General features: G+C 32.6%; 1 protein-coding gene across 1 annotated transcript in view; it reads right to left on the minus strand.

Moving 5' to 3' along the window:
• Window positions 1–17,298, minus strand: part of LOC149419013 (voltage-dependent T-type calcium channel subunit alpha-1G-like) — a 281,206-nt gene that overhangs the window by 57,114 nt on the left and 206,794 nt on the right. Inside the window, exon 5 of the mRNA XM_089637919.1 lies at window positions 12,978–13,149. Coding sequence (XP_089494045.1) covers window positions 12,978–13,149 — 172 coding nt within the window. The remainder of the gene's footprint in view (window positions 1–12,977; window positions 13,150–17,298) is intronic.

Consider the following 17,298-nt stretch of genomic DNA (forward strand, 5'->3'; position numbering starts at 1 on the left):
TGGAAGTCAACAGTCACACGAATTTATATTGCATATTACACCTTGCGTTCTCAGGCCAATATTAAAAGTTAGGATACATGTTTAAACGTTGAGACCAAGGAAATATTAATCTTATAGCTATTAAATGGATTGGTTTCTCATTACTTTATTTCAGTAATTCCCAAAGAGGTCTATACTGAAGTACAGGGGTAAATCTAGCAAGCCGAAGGTCGGGGGTTCAAATCCCGGCGTGCGCAAGTAGATTTTGTTGGATTAAAAAAAAATGTATTTTATACTTGTGGCAATTTCCAGATAGGAAGATATTTTCAGTGTAAGACCACCATTCAGAATTGAAACGTTGCTTGAAATGGCTTTAGCTGTGGTTGGTGACTAGATCTGAAAAGCCATGTACTCCACCACCTTCAGCTTCTCCGTCTCCTTCCCTTCCCCATTAGCTTCAGCCTCACAATATACCCCAATTGGGGATGCCAAAGTCTCACTGGTTCCTGACGATCCCCAATCCAATCTGTTACGAAATTACATGTCCCACTCTGACAGTTTGGAATACCTACATCAGTGACGATTGCCACAATTTATTGATACCTCATCAGTCTGTTAAAAAAACCTGTGCAGTGTACACGTTAAGTGACCCCCAGAGCGTTATAATATCGAATCTATTACGGAAACTTTGTGCAGTCATTATCACCCACGGTGAGATTTTAAAAGACCAGGGGAATGACAATTCTTTCCCCATTCTATCTAACTGTCAACCAGCTATCCCAAGTAGTTGTGTCAATTTTTAAAAGTAAAAAATATTGATTATAGTCCTCTAAAAACGGATTTGCATACAAAATTGCGACCACAGTTTCACGTAAAAAATATGATCTGATTTCTTCGTTTGATATTAGACGTTGAAATTCGATGAAATCGCTCGTTCGTCATCAATTTGCTTCACATAAAAAAATAAAGATTGCTTAAATAAATTAATCCATGTCCAGTCGAACAATAACGGTGTCCAAAAGTAAATCAGGCGGACATTACGAGTAGCAATATAGCGATAAATCCAGCCATTGTTCAATCCAGCACAAAGGTAGAATCAGCAATGGGAATTGAAAACCGTAGATACTGTAATATGGAAGATTCGAAGCCTTGGCCGGGGTTTCCCTTTTACTTGCTGGAGGCTGTTCGGGAAGGGAAAGGGACGGAAACGGCCCGCGATATCCGGCCGAGCGGAAGCGAGCTGACGCGACGCGGGTGACATCTAGCGGAGGAACAAACATGTTTGCCTGGAATGTTGTTTTATTATATTATTTTATCTTACGTGGTAACATAAGATTTAAATTTGTTACCACGTTGCCATATAAATCCGTCACACTTCGTTTATATTCAATATAAGTATAACTTTATGGATATTTTTGTTTTAATACTATGGTAGATCAACTTCCCGTTGCTAGAGGGACTTTGATATCTGTACCTCATAAGTCAAAGGTCGGTTGCCGCATTTTTGAAATTTTTCAGGAGATAGGAAATAGTATTTTTTTCCTTTAAACATTGTGGGGATACCAGACCTTTTATGTTGACCTAATTTAGTTTCACATTGTCAACCATATTTATACCTCTGTGTAGATAATGAAAAAACTAAAAAGGTCTCATACATAACCCATTTTCACAAAAAAAAACTGGACAACCGACCTTTGACTTCTGAGGTACAGATAATAACAATTCATTATGGTTGTCATCCTGGATTAGAAAAACCATGACTGAAACCATTACAAACAATCCTGTTCTGAATAGTGGTAAATTTCTGTAGTCATTTAAAAAAAAGATATTATGTAAAATTGACAATGATGAAGAGAAAAAAAACATTTAGCTGGTTACACCCAATAATAATTATAAATTCTATTCAACTTACAAATATTATGAAGACGATGTAAAGATAACTAGAAACTAAATACAAAAGTTTAAAAACTACAGGCCGCCTCGGAACAAGAAACCCTTGTGAGGAGGACTGTGAAAAAATTTGAATTTATACTTATATTACACTTTATACTTTGTAATTGCAACTGATAAAAAAATATATTTAAATATACATATATGTTTTTCAATTAAAAAATGTTCTACCAACGAGTTTTTTTTTTTTTTTTTTTTTTTTAAAAGAAAGACAAACATTCCCGGGTCACGGATAACCCAACAATGTTTGAAAATCTCCTACTACCACCACAGAAAGCCGAAAATGTTGCTTGTGTTGTGATGGAGGACTTAGCCAGCCGAAGAATCGAACACGCGACGCTCGGGTGAGACCCAAGCGCTATGCCCACTCAACCACTGACCGGTCAAATGAGTTAGTTAACTTACTTTCTTGAGGTTTTATGTATAGCGTAAGGCTAGGTTTACACTTGTAAGTAAAATTTACGACTTTCGTAAATTTTTGATAAGTTACTCACAGGAGCGATTACATATGCATCCAACTTATCGTAAATAATGCTCACGGAAGTTGTTTGGAAGTTTAACTTACGAACTTCTCACAGAGACCGCTACACCAATAATTCTATTTTAGGTAAGATGGCTTCCTGACAACAACGCGTTGCCGCCGACTTTGACAGCTGTCAGTTAGTAATATCTGATAAGGGATTTGTTTATTTACGGTTAGATCATGGATCCCCATATAGTACCCACAAGTACCCATTTCCGCACACAACGGATTGCCGCTGCGATAATATGCACAATTTTGTCAAACAAAAACGTAAGGGTCCGCAGAGTGTGTTGGATTAGGAGTTGGCTTCAAACAAAAAGTACTGATGGGGATTTCGTTCGTTTAACGGCAGAATTAAGAATTGAGGATCAACGAAAATTACTTAATTTTATCCAAATTAGAGCAACTGACTTCCAATACATAATATATGTAAATGGTTAGACCGCTAATTAAAAAGAATGATACTCGTTTTCGGAATGCTATTTCACCAGCTGAAAAATTAATGAGATTCCTGAGGCGTATGTGTGTAACACCATGTACGATCGTGTGAGAAATGCGGAGATCCGCAAAGAGTACAAGGCTGATGTAAGCGTAATGAGTAAGATCAAGAAAGGGACGCTTAGATGGTTTGGGCATGTAGAGCGAATGAGCAAAGAAAGGAGTGTAAGGAGAATATACGATGCAAATGTGAATGGTAGCAGAAGTCGGGGACGCCCGAGGAAGACAAGGCACGACCAAGTGAATCAGATACTTGAATCGGGCCATGTCAACAGTCATAATAATAGAAGAGTATGTATTAGACGATGTATGAATGTGAATGAGGCAATAAGTGTGTGCCAAGACCGAGTTGTTTGGCTGTCCGTCCTCTCAGCCTACCCCTGCGGGGAAACGGCGTGATGGTTAGTTAGTTAGTTAGAAAAATTAATGGTGACTCTTCGATTTTTGGCGTCACGTAATGTTTTCTACGTATTCTTGTATTGCATTTTTGTATGCATTCATTCGAGATATTAATTTGTTGTGAAGTTTGATAGCTGATCCATCAGTTCGTGAAGTCGAATACTAGAATCATTATCACACATTTACACAGGCATTTTTTAAACATGACATTGTGTTAATGATAAATAATGTTATGTTAGTCTCCATAGATTATTGCAGTGTATTATTTCATAAAGCTGTTCATGGCGACAAATAAACAAGTCCCGAGGAACAACGGCAGAAAGACCTGTCAGTGTTGCAGATTTCTGTTTTACCATCCAGACAGTGACGTCAAAACTTACTGTAAGCGTCTCAACTTATCAATATGTTTTGATAAGCTGTGAGAGAGCCGTAAATTCCCGCGTGAGCGATTAGACCTGTCAAAAACTTACGTAAAAAAAACTTCCGTAACTTGGTAAAAATTACGGTAAGTGACTTATGGTGTCGTTTACATTGGTAAATTTGTCGTAAGTCGCTTACGTGAGCAACTTACAGGAAAAAACTTCCAAGTGTAAAGGCAGCCTAAAGAATAATAAATTATTAAAAGCAAAGATAAGTCGTTGGTAATCGTTGATTGAAGCACCAGTACACACTGAACCACTTGGCGGGTTGAAAATAATATTTAGGCTTGATATTTAGGAATGATAAACTAATCTTTATAAGACAAGGTTTTATGCATATCACAAAAGATAACAAATAATTATAAGCAATAATTAGTCGCCTGAAATATCAATACAAATTGAAAATATCTCCCGAGTAAAAATAAATACCGCCAACGGGAATTGAACTCGTGCCTTCATTAAACAACCAAATTAATTTTTGTAGGAAAGGCTTTGTTAGTGCTAAATTTCTCACTAGATGGCGTCGAGTGATATAATATCTTCATTTATGGTGAAATATTTTTGACTTGTCAAATATTATTATTTTTTTAATGATAAACTAATGTTTATAAGACAAAGTTTTATGCATAGCATAAAGGATAACAAATAATTAGTCGCTTGGAATATCAATAAAAAATAAAAATATCTTTCGAGTAAAAATAAATGCCGCCTAATTATTGCTTATAATTATAGAAAAATTATTCTTTATCATAAAAATACCTCCATTATCGTAAAATTTATGGAGAGTAACAAAAACACGAATTCGAATCGATTAAAAATGAATTCTTTTCAAAAAACAACATCAAAAATGCTTAATTTCTTCACCGATTGAGTGCATCTGCACCCACAAGAATAAATCAAAGTTAGCCGAACACGCCCTCCAAGGTAGCGTGCACTTTTATCTGAATGCAACAGCGACTAGAAGCACTCGACAATCAGCCAGTTTGTTATGCTACGGGGCACCCACTGTGCGGTATGCAGTACTACGGAGAAAGTAACACGCTTCACGAAACTCCCGAGTAGCTTTTATCTCCCGAGAAAAAGAGAACTATACTCTTTTTAGGTAGGTACCCACGTACGTAATACTTGTTACACCCAGAGGAGATGGCTTACGTCTACGGTGGGCTACACACGGAGCACTCCAAAAATATTAAACATACTGATCTCGGTTGTGAGTGATGTAATGATATTATGCGTAATGCGTAAATTTTTAATTTTAATAATTGGTAACTACTTATTGGAGAATTATCATATTAGAGAAGCGATAAAGCAGGTATCAAAGTAATAATTTTTTATTATATTTTTGGAATAACTTTATGAGTAAAACCACAAATTGTAATATTTAATCATTTTTTTACACTAACCCCAAACAGGGGGTCCTGAGAAAAACAATTTCCCTCAGGGCTTACGTCATCTTTGAGGATGCTGCGAGGAGGGTATTTTTAAGGAGAGGAAATTCTGGGAATGAAAAAAGGTATGAGAGGTGGGTAAGAATCAGAATGTCCAGAAATGATGTATAAATTTATACCTCGCCCTGCGGCGCAGGAAGATGGGTCGAGATACGGTTAGAGAGGTCAAAGGGTCTCCCCAAACCAGCCTTTCCCGATAACCTCCCCAATGAACCCGGACACCCCTGCTAAATGAAATGTGTGAGTGCTGTTGGTTATCTAATAAATGGATCCAGGGCGGCGGTACCCAAAACCGCATCCCTAATTTTAAGGCAATATTAGCGATTTAATGCAAATTAAAACAAAAATGCGTATATATATCCAGATTGTATAGTTCAGGAAGAATTTTGCGATCATACATAAAGATAGCAGCCAATAAAAATATGCTTTTAGAAAATTACGATAATGTTGGTGGTTTTTAGTCGAAATATGATACTGCTAAAATGGTCGTATTAGCTCAGTGGTAAAGCAGAGCCCCGGCAAGGTTAATGCCCTGGGGTCAATTCCTAGATGCGACCGTATCGTTTAAGGATTGCTAATATTGTCTTCAATGAATAATAATTTATTATCTATTCAAAATGTCTATTTCTTTTGTTAATGCTTGACAGATGCTTAATTTAATAGAGTGATGGTACGTTACTGAGACAACCCACATGGTTTCAACTAGGTCCAGTGGACACATCTAAATATTATTTTTCCATAAGCGGTGCTACATCTTTTTAAAATTATTTTTAAAAGATAGACAAACATTCCCAGGATACGAATAACCTGACAACATTTAAAAATCTCCTACTACCATCACATTATGTGATCCTTGTTCAAAAGGACTTATCCAGCCGAGGAGTTGAACTCACTATGCATTGGGTGAGAGTCAGACAGTAAATATAACGTGTCTTGTATTTTTATAATCTCATTGGATAGTTGTCGTAATTTTTCAAGCTTACTTACATTAGACAGGTATATTTCTTCTTTTGAATGACAATATCCTTAAGCAATTTATTTTATTTTTTATAAATACCTCCAGCTTCACAATTATAATAACTGGTGATTATTCAGAGGTATTCTAAATTTGAATATACCCAATTAAATCTACGTGTTAATCGGTTTGATTGTTTGATTTGATGCAGAATTTTTATTGAAGAATCAAGAACGTCAGTTTAAATTGAATGCATGAATTCATTATTTTGTACATGTTCATTTATGTGTGACAAATTGAGTTTTGAGTTCCTATTCATGTTCGACGTACATGTTAACATAGATTTTTATCATAGAATTTGTGATAAAAATGGTCACTCGTAATCACACACAAAGCAGGTAGAAAAGCTAACTAGTTGATAATGATGAGGATTAAAGTTGCCAAAATTACCGACACTATGTCGACACTCAAATAGGACTATGAATGCTGGGAAGGTTTGGAAAAATCGACTTTAATTTCAAATAAAAAAGTTATGATAAATTTCTTATTTTTGTGTGGTTTACAAAGCGTTCGTGTAAACACACCTTTATAATTATAATTTCTTCCCATTTGTGGTCGAGGGGTAAGGTTCTCTAATGGTTATTTCAAGCAACGTTTCAATTCTGAATGATAGTCTTACACCACGGCAATACTGAGAGTATCTTCCACTCTGGAATGTGCCGCAAATATACCATATATTATTTTCAACAATAATTTTTAATTTTTAATAGTAATTGCAAATAATGAAAGTTTATGAAATCTTCTGGTATATTTCAATTGTCAATGGCTGCCGTGTCAGCACCAAACAGAAATAATTAAAAAATTATTATACATCTGTTTGGTGAAGAGTCCATTTATGAATTGTTTAGTTGAATAAGAGTTACGAGATTAGGTATATAAGTCGTTCACTGTCTGTGAGAACATTATTTGTTATTATCAGACAATCAATCAGGCTATCATTATCTTTAATGATCAATCGGACTTCAATATTATCTTTAATGATTGCCTGATTATCTTTAATGATCAATCGGACTTCAATATTATATTTAATGATTGCCTGATTATCTTTAATGATCAATCGGACTTCAATATTATCTTTAATGATTGCCTGATTATCTTTAATGATCAATCGGACTTCAATATTATATTTAATGATTGCCTGATTATCTTTAATGATCAATCGGACTTCAATATTATCTTTAATGATTGCCTGATTATCTTTAATGATCAATCAGGCAATCATTAAAGATAATATTGAAGTCCGATATAACCAAATAAGTAGCTGACGACACTCATTTTGCTTGCATTAATTCATACAATAGTATTTTTATGAATTAATTCATACAACAATATTTTTATGAATTAATTCATACAACAATATTTTTGAAAAAAGTTTCTGTTTTTTCGAGTCGCACTAAATACTTTTATTTCATAAACATACTTTCGGAAATCTTAAACCTGAACAATATATAACTCTCAGTACAGCCCTGGTATTTTTTGGTGACCAGGCCTGGATATTCAGGTACTTCGCCACATCCTTTCCTCCCCACAACCTTCAGCCACGCAACATACCTCAATTGGAGAATGCCGTAGCCTCACTGGCTCTAGACGGTTGGGACTCTTGTACGGTATTTACAAGTCATTTTTCATTTCTATTTGTAAGTAGGTAGGAACGTTTCCGAAGGAATAATAAAAAATTATTAAAGAATTTCATGAAAATATTATTATATGCTGAAATTAAAGCGCACAAAAATTCTCGTATTTGCTTGATTGAGAATTTTATGAAAAGTCTACTACAACAAATATTTATTTATGACATATGTGGGCACTTTGCATAATATTTAGAACAGTTCAGAAAAACATTATTAAATCAGCAGCATCTAAATTAACGTAAATCCTAAATTTATTAAAACATAGTTTAGATAATACACATTACTCACAAGTTAATATTCTAGAATCGAGAACTAAATTCTAAATAGATCAATTTATCACAGTGTTAAACTAAGAAAATATCTATTTTTCTAATCCTACATGCTAACAATGTACTATTTATTTATTTAAAACATACGTTTATTTAAGTAGTGGTGTGTCAGTAATTGTCAGTTGTAGAGGATAGTGTAAAGATGTCTGATCAGATGAATGAAGGAGTGAAAATAATAAATGAAACAAGCTAAACTTCTACTGAAATAATAAACAGGTAGACAGTTTCAGACAGCAGTAGACAACAGTAGAAAGTGGTAGATAGGGCCACATTGCTCGGAGAATCATCCTCGTCGTTCAGCGTTCAACAGAAATAAAAGAAAAAAAACAACACAGACAAAACGGCCTGAGACAAAATAGCCGGAAAAACAAAAATAACAAGACAAAACCTGTAGATTTTATTTGTTTTTATAATACTAGCTGTACCCCACCATACGTTGCTGTGGCTTAGTCTGTCTGTGCAGATAGAGTACAGTAGTGCGTGTTGCTTTTACGACCAACAGATGGCACTCACTGTCATAGGTGACATCTATATAATATATATATAATATATATTAAAATGTAAATCAAAGACAACGTTGAATTCGAATACGCATGTGTTTTATATATATAAAACACATGCGTATTCGAATTCAACGTTGTGTCTTTGATTTACATTTTAAGATTTTGAACAAACGATTGCTAACATTTTTATTCACACAGATCAACGCATAATAATAATTTTAATAGAAATGTCATATTTGAATTGAAGCGGGCTATGAATGAAATTACAATTAAGCCTCCATCAATCATACATACATTTCACAGGAAAGCCGTCAATTTTTGAATTTTGAGAATGAAGTTTAATTACCACTATAGCTGGGAGAACAAGTTTTTTCCTCTGTAAACCATTATTTTGAGAAGGATGGAAATTAAAGAAGCTTTTTTTAAGAAACCCATAAAAAAATCTTTAAATACTCCCATATGTCGTGCTGCTTTACTCACAACTCTCATTCTGAAGTTGAGTTTTGAACAGCCTTGCAGACTTTATCACCAGAGCAGATTTGATTATTTTTACACTATCTTCCACTCTGGCACGTTCCAGAGTGGAAGATACTACCAGTATCGCCCTGGTGTAAGACCACCATTCAGAATTGAAACGTTGCTCCAAATGGCTTTAGCCGTGTTTAGTGACTAGATCTGAATAGCCAGGTACTTCCCCACCTTCCTCTTTCCCTTCCCCACTTACCTTCAGCCTCACAACATCCCCCAATTGGGGATGCCATAGTCTCACTGGCTCCAGACGGGAGCAGTTGGGACTCTTGTGAGGTATTCACTATAAAAAAAAAAAAGTAATTTCTAGTTATATCATTCTAATCCATCTATTTTTTTACCATTTATATACTTGTAATTAAAAGCGCGCATATTCACAAATTCGAAAACTTTTAATTTTGTCACTAATCGGCTGTGTCTTGTTTAGTTGAGGCTGTTTTGTATCAGTCAGTCTTTTTCACATTTATCCAACTGCAATAATTGATTATACCCTGAGAACACTACTTACATTGACCGGAAAGATAACTCCTAAAGAAGAAACACCCAATGAAGTAGACAATTCTACACAAGAAGAACCGAACAGTAAAGTTTGCAATAGTCCAATTTGTATTATCGCTCTACAAATTTTGAACGGTGGCAAAATTTTGTAATAAATTAATCCACTTACAAAAAGATCTTGTGCAAGCTTCATATTGTGTTGGTTAATAAAAGAGTCATCGATCCATTCAAACAAAAAATAATAAACATTGAAATGATGTCAAAGTTCTGAAAATAAAACTTAATATTTTCCTAGTATGCAAGCAAGTAAACGTTGTACAAACGCTGAAAATCAATTGATTAATTCTCCAGTTAGACACCAATGAGAAAATCAGCACACTTCACAATTTAATGGTCAAAATAATATTGAAACTACATTTATATCTCTAAAAGTTAATTAGAATTATTCGGATATGTGTTAGAAACACAAATATGAAATGATTAGTAGAAAAAGCAAGCGTTAGAGGTTTTAAAAACAATTATGAGTTCTAACCGCAACTCCCAAAAACGGAAAACCAAAAATATCAACCAAACTTGACATCATTCTAAAAACGATAAGATCCCTCTCACACACGTCGTCAGTTTCATGAAAACTGTTTTGAAAATTTGTACGAACTGTTATATTAATTTTATGCACATCGTCAAAAACAAATGTTTCCTTTAAATGTTTCTAAAAAGCGGTATCAAATTTTCTTGGAAACAGTTTTACTGGAAGCTGGCATATTTGGAAAACTTCAACACTCAACTATGAGAAAGAGACAAAACATTGGGAAATACTGGCACGATCCTAGAGACACAACTCACGAAAAATACGCACTTATTCAAAGAAATTTTGTTTTTACTTATATTTAAAGATTTATATGAGCTGTCAACATTTATGACAAAAATATTGGTTAATTGTATGTTGTATTTGGGAATCTAGAAGTCTTTTGTTGAGACAGCAAATCATGAAAATATTTTAAAGAAAATTTTAATCAGCCTAACGATGAAACTTTGACAGATGATTTGCGTATAACAGCACAAGTAAGAGACATATAAGCAACACGCAGGGACGCGTGTGCTTTAGGGGCACTAAAGGAAAGTAAAGTAGAGTAAGGGCCAACAGAGAAAACTGGAAAAGAGGAGAAGAAGTGCGTATTTCACCCTAAGGCTGTGCCGCCGGGTCTCATACCTGACACAGATAGATACGAAGAGGTTTGACATATATGGAGGTAAACGTGTGATAGGGGAAGCTTACGAATTGACTCGAACACGAACTCTGTACCATTCCCACAGGTCTCTGCAACATACAAACATAAAACTGGGAACAGCCAAGACATAAAACAATGTGGCGGAGGCTCAGATCTTTGAGGCGATGGATGATTTCGTGGTTTTTTGATGGGTTTTCGTGTAATTTTTTTGTAGGACAGTACAGTTTCCCTACGAGAACGCAAACCGGGCAAAACCAACGTTTTTGTGACTGATTTTGTATTCATTGAATACATCTTGAAAACAAAACCGTGACATTGTTTTTGTTCGTAGTCACAAAATAATAATTTTAACTGTTGTATATTAAAGTTCCGAATTTCAAAGCTATCTTGTAATAAAAAATTAAAAAATTGGACGCGTCAATCAAAGAGAAATTTTAGCATCATTATCCAGTTTGACGATCACTTTAAAAGTTTAATAATTCTATAATCGATTCTGAGAAGATGATAATTACATCGATGAATGGAAAACTTTTGTTAACGATTTTGAAAAAAGCTTGCATTTTTCAAAATATTTGATTAAATGACCAATTTTTTATGGATTATGGAAGCGTTCTCGTAGGAATTTATATTTTTTGTTCTCTTTTGTTACTAATGCATTATTGGAGACAGTTTATATTGAATTGTATTTGTTTTTTTCTGCTGATCTTTCTTGAATCTGTTATTAAAATTAAACTACTATCAATAAAAAAATAACTACGAAAATAAATAAGTAATAAAATTGGAATGAATTGATGCAGAACATGGCAATTTTTTCGTGTAAATATATTCTGAAAACACTTTAGATTACAGCAAGAGGGCTAAAATATCAACGCTCTACTTATAAGCGAAAACCTCTCAATGCTATGAATTATTAATGTTACAAAAAGATGCATTTTTAATGTTAATTAATAATAATGCTTTACATTACTACGACGGAAACTAAGTAAAACAATCTGAAAAGGATTACTAGAGAAAATGATTTAATATTCACATTTATAACTGGCAAAATATTAATTAAACCTACTCCTTTTCCTGTTCAAAAAAATACAAATAAAATTCTTATACATATATATTATTACAAACATGTTTTGGTTTCGTATATTTGTTAACAGTTTTAAAAGAAAAACGCAACAATAATTGAGGAGTGTTTTCAAAAAGGGATATATCCACCCAAAAACGTATTTTTAAATTTTTATTCTTATTTCCTATGAATGTATAGGTGTCTACGTAACGGTTAATTCAGATTTCTAATAATACATATATTAACTCGATTTATGTCTAATGGAAAATTATAAATCGTGACATCTATGTAAATGTGAATTAACTAGGTAGGTATTTAATATAAAAGAACCATTATTATTTTATTTCAATGCAGGCCCCAGGTACTACATTTTCGATTCTTATCAAAATGTTGGCGTAGGTATTAATTATACATTTTTTTAAAATATTTACTTATCAACGGAATGTGTATTATTTTTATTTATTATTTAAGAACTTTTAAAATATTTTTTATAGTGGAATGAGGTAGGAAATTTGAGAGAAAAAGCAAACGGAAATTTTGGTTTTTATTAAAAACAATAATTTTATTGTAGAACTAAAATGTATTGATATTTCGCTTTGTGATTTTTTTAAATATATATATAAATATCGTATTTTTTTCGTAAGAAATAGATATAATGATATCCTCACTGGGATGTCCCATATTTGATCTGTTTTGTAAAAATTCGCATTTTACGCTTCTTTTTAAATAAAGATGGGTTTTCACAAATGAATTAAGTTTTTTATTATTGATTATATGATTATCATAAAATATTCAACCGAATGTTTATTGACTTAAAATTTATAATTTTTTTTTGTAGATTTTTCTCTTTGTGAAAACGCTCCTCAATTCTGCTCTTTTTTTTATTGGAAGCACTTATTAATTTTCTCGAAAGAAGCTCAATCATTAAATGGCAGTTATTTAATATAATCTGTTCGTTCAGTACTTACTTGGGCCGATACACGTTAGGTGGTAGCTCCAGTTCGCAGCGCTGCCGCAGAATGCCCTCCCAGAGTTGGACCCCGACTATGCCGAAGATGAAGAACACGAAGAAACAGAGCAGCAAGACGTTTCCTAACATTGGCAGGGTGTCTAATAGGAGCATTACAAGGATGCGCATACCTGAAAAAAAAAACAAGAAATCAATTTATCATTATATTTCTAGTTTAACCCCTCCAGCTAATTTGTTCACTTTTGCGTACAGCTCGCATGGTCTCGAAATCGTTGTTTCACCATTACTCTGAGAAACATAATCTAAAAGATGTTGCAAAAAAAATTATATATTTAAATCTAGAACTCGACCACAAAAGAATTCAAATTTATACCTCTTTGAAACCAAAGGTTCTGACCGCAGGAATGAAAAAAATTAATGAATTTTTTAATTCATTATTTTAAAAAGTTGATGTGACAGTAATGTTTATTTGTAAGAAAATTTGTTTTTTTTTCTTTAACTGTAATTTTGGTTGAGCGTTCTGACGAAAAAACGTAAGGTGAGCGATTTATATATTGAATATTTAAAAAAAATATATGTTTATTTCAAATAATAATCTTTTTCTCATTTTTCCTATATTATATTTCGAAAATCGCTAATATTGTCTTAAATGATTAAATATTACAATTTCAGGTTTACACTCATTAAGTTATTTACAAATGTAAAATAATAGTTACTAGCTAACAATAGCAAGCTCATTAGAAAAATTTTTACACTTTGATATTCCAGCGTGCCTTGCAGTGCCTTACAGTGTTGTTATTAAGTTAATTAACTTGTATTTTTAAATACGTGAGGCAAGTTGCTGATATTGTAAAATAATTATTAAAAGCGAGCAATTTTCTTCATACAAACCCGTAATCAAGGGGGAATCTCTTTGCAGTTAGCTACCAACTAAGCTAACGCTTTTAATTTAATAAGTCTTTGAACAAAGTCGCATTAAAGTGCTATAAAGTTGACATTAAAGCAACGCAATCAATGGATGCATATCATGCACATTCTTCGCCTCTTCATGGCAAAGCACTTCAGACAAACGAATTATTTACGATCTCTCTAAACGTTTAGTTTACGACCGAAATCGAGAGAACTGAAAGCTTTAAAATGAAATATTTGTTCTCGGTAGCTTTGAGGACTATTAAATTATAATAAAATCCGATTAAATTGTACAAAAGGGGGTTTGTACTGAAAAGCTTAATCACATTTTCGTTCTGTCATTACACCCTTTGGATTTGATGTGACGCTTTGAGCATTTATTTACCGAAAGAACCTTTAAAGATGTCAGAATGCGCAGCAATGTTTGGGTGTGAAATGTGAAAACAAATAAAACAATTTAAATTAGATCAAATTCTACAATTACTAATTCTACAATTCACGCAGATGGTAATTTACAATACACAATTTACAATCAACAATTAACAAGATTAGATACTTATAACAATAATAAGATACTAATAACAATAGATACTAATACAAATAACGGTTTCATGTCAATGCACATTTACAGAGTAGTTTTTCTTAATTTTTTTTTTTTGTAGAGACAAACAGCTTATACATAAAATAATAAATATGAATATATTCATGTTAATTATAGTCAAGCCAAAAAAGTCTCCTATATTAAAATTGATTGGAGATGGAGTTTTAATGCATAAAAAAATATATTGTAGGTGAGGAGGGGAGGAATAGGAATCTAGGATGAGGATAGGAGATACTCTGGATACAATCCATACTTTTGTATTAATTTTCGATCGTACGTGTTACTTCTAATCGATATTTGTGAAGTGTATTGCTAAAAATGTATATGTTTTGAAATTTAGTATTATATTTGGCACATATACGTGGAATTGGTGATTTTTTTCTAAAGTTAGTTCTATATGTAGGTAAATGAAACAAATGGGATTGCCGTGTTGATCTTGTTGGAATATGAATATTAGATTAGATACGTTGATACGAGATACTTTGTATCCTGACGAAGAAGCTGTTAGTTATGACTGCCTCCGTGGTCGAGGGGTAAGGCTCTCAACTATCAATCCAAAGGTTGCGGGTTCGAATCTCGGTGTGTAAGTAACATTCATTTCATGAATTTGTGTTATTTCACAAATTTAAAACAATATATAGTATACTCCCAGAGTATTCTCAGTATAGCCCATGTGTAAGACCACCATTCAGAATTGAAACTTAGCTTGAAATAGCTCTAGCCGTGTTTGGTGACCAGATCTGAATAGCCAGTACACCTCCACTTTACTCTTTACCTCTACTATTTCCTCTCCCCATTATCTTTAGTCTCACAACATACCCCAATTGGGGATGCTATAGTCTAACAGACGGTTGAGAGCAGCTGCAACTCTTGTGCGGTAGTCACATAAATAGATGATAATTTCATAAAAAGTAGTGTTCAAAGCTTCATTGTACATATTTAAACAGAAGAAGAAGATTTCTTAACATGGTTTGTAAAAATATAAAGTATATACGAATGATAGAGGGAGCTCGGTAATATTAAAAACGTTTATAATTAATAGATGCGAAAATATGTTTTTAAACTTGACTTATTTAAAATGGAGCAAAAATCTTTCGACACGCTATTGTAAGCTAATAACTTAACTCAGGTTAAGCAGCATTTAAAGAAACTCTTTCATACCTATTGACATGGTAAATAACAGAAAAAAAATTTGTTTTTTTAATTTTAGGAGCAAACATTGAGATTATTTTCTATCGAGGAGAATTTTATATATTTACATTTCAACTAATCTTTGAATAGAGATTATCTTAATATAATTTTTTATCTATAATTTTTTAACAGATTAAAATCTCAAACAGCCATACTAAAAAACGCGGTTAAAATTTTATTCAATTAATAAACGACCGTGTACAAGAAAACCTTACTAATATAGAAACTGACATGAAATAGATCACGGACAGTATATACATTGCTTATCTGTTGTATTAACTTGAAATAATAATAATTTCGGAATTTTTCTAAGGTATTTTAAATGATCAACATTTTTCTTAATTTTGAAGATGTCGTAAAAATAAAAAAAATATTTTAGAAACTAGATAAAATCAACTCTACTATTTGCCTTTCAAATATACTTTATTGCTAAAAAATCACAGTATTTTAATTTGAAACACAAATAAAAGTTGAAAAAATTTACCAAAATATAACTTAGGAAGTCAAAAAATTTCACAGATTTTAAATTCAAAATGACCATTTCTTTTATATGAGGAATTCTCAAGAAAATTGTCACTTCACTTTTTATCTGGTTTGTACAATTAATCGTTATTAAAAATTATAATAATAATTTCCAGACGATAACCAAAATATCAGGCATAATGGATTCAATTCGGCACAATATAAACGTTGATTTTTTATTGTTTAGTTTTACGAAACAAACTAGTTTCTCCGATAATATGACACTATATATTCACAATATGACATTATTAATGATTGAAATATTTAAGGGACGTACGTTATATGTCCGTCAAAATTCAGAATGCGGGGTCTTAACCCTTTAACACCCGCATTATTGTTTCCACATATATAAAATATGTAATACTTGATAATAACCTCAAAAAATTATTTGTAAATTTTTGGTATATAGTAATTTTTTTTTGAAATTATTCTAAGTTAATTTGACTTAACTTTGGACGACAGAGGGTATTTTATAAATAGCAAGGTAAAATAAACATAATACAAATAACGGTTTCATGTTGTGGAGAATCACTTATCAACCTTATAAGTTAATTTTTAGATGTGTAATCCCTAAACGCAGAGACCTGAACGGCTTAAAGATAACCATAGATCATTCCGAGTTCAATAGCCGTTCTGACGAGTCCTGTTATACGTTTGTCATTCTCCACATTAAAGCCTTTCTAGTTTAATGTAAAATTGTGATCTTTTTAATCTGTTAAAATAAAATTATCCTTCCGAAATATAATCGTGTTTATTGGAGTCAAAATATACTTGGATGGTGACGTTGTTTGTAACACAGGTAAGTATTAAATACCCGACGTCCATAACCTCCATAATGTCAAAATGCACATTTACAGAGTAGTGATAATCTCCGAGGTTTGAAACAAATAACATTTTAAATAAAACTAATTCAGAAATAAATAAATAATCTAGGATAGTAATAATCTTTAAAAATTTGCCATACTAGTCGAAAACATGTCCGTCACTACCAGTGTTAATTTGAATGAACATTGAAATTCATTTACGATATTCTGGCAAATGACTGTGAACAGTGAATTGAACTGTTGTTATTATTATAGAACACATCTTTATGCGT

The sequence above is a fragment of the Hesperophylax consimilis genome, chromosome 12 (assembly GCF_061612785.1).
Source record: "Hesperophylax consimilis isolate HC1 chromosome 12, BYU_Hcon_1.0, whole genome shotgun sequence".
NCBI lineage: Eukaryota > Metazoa > Arthropoda > Insecta > Trichoptera > Limnephilidae > Hesperophylax > Hesperophylax consimilis.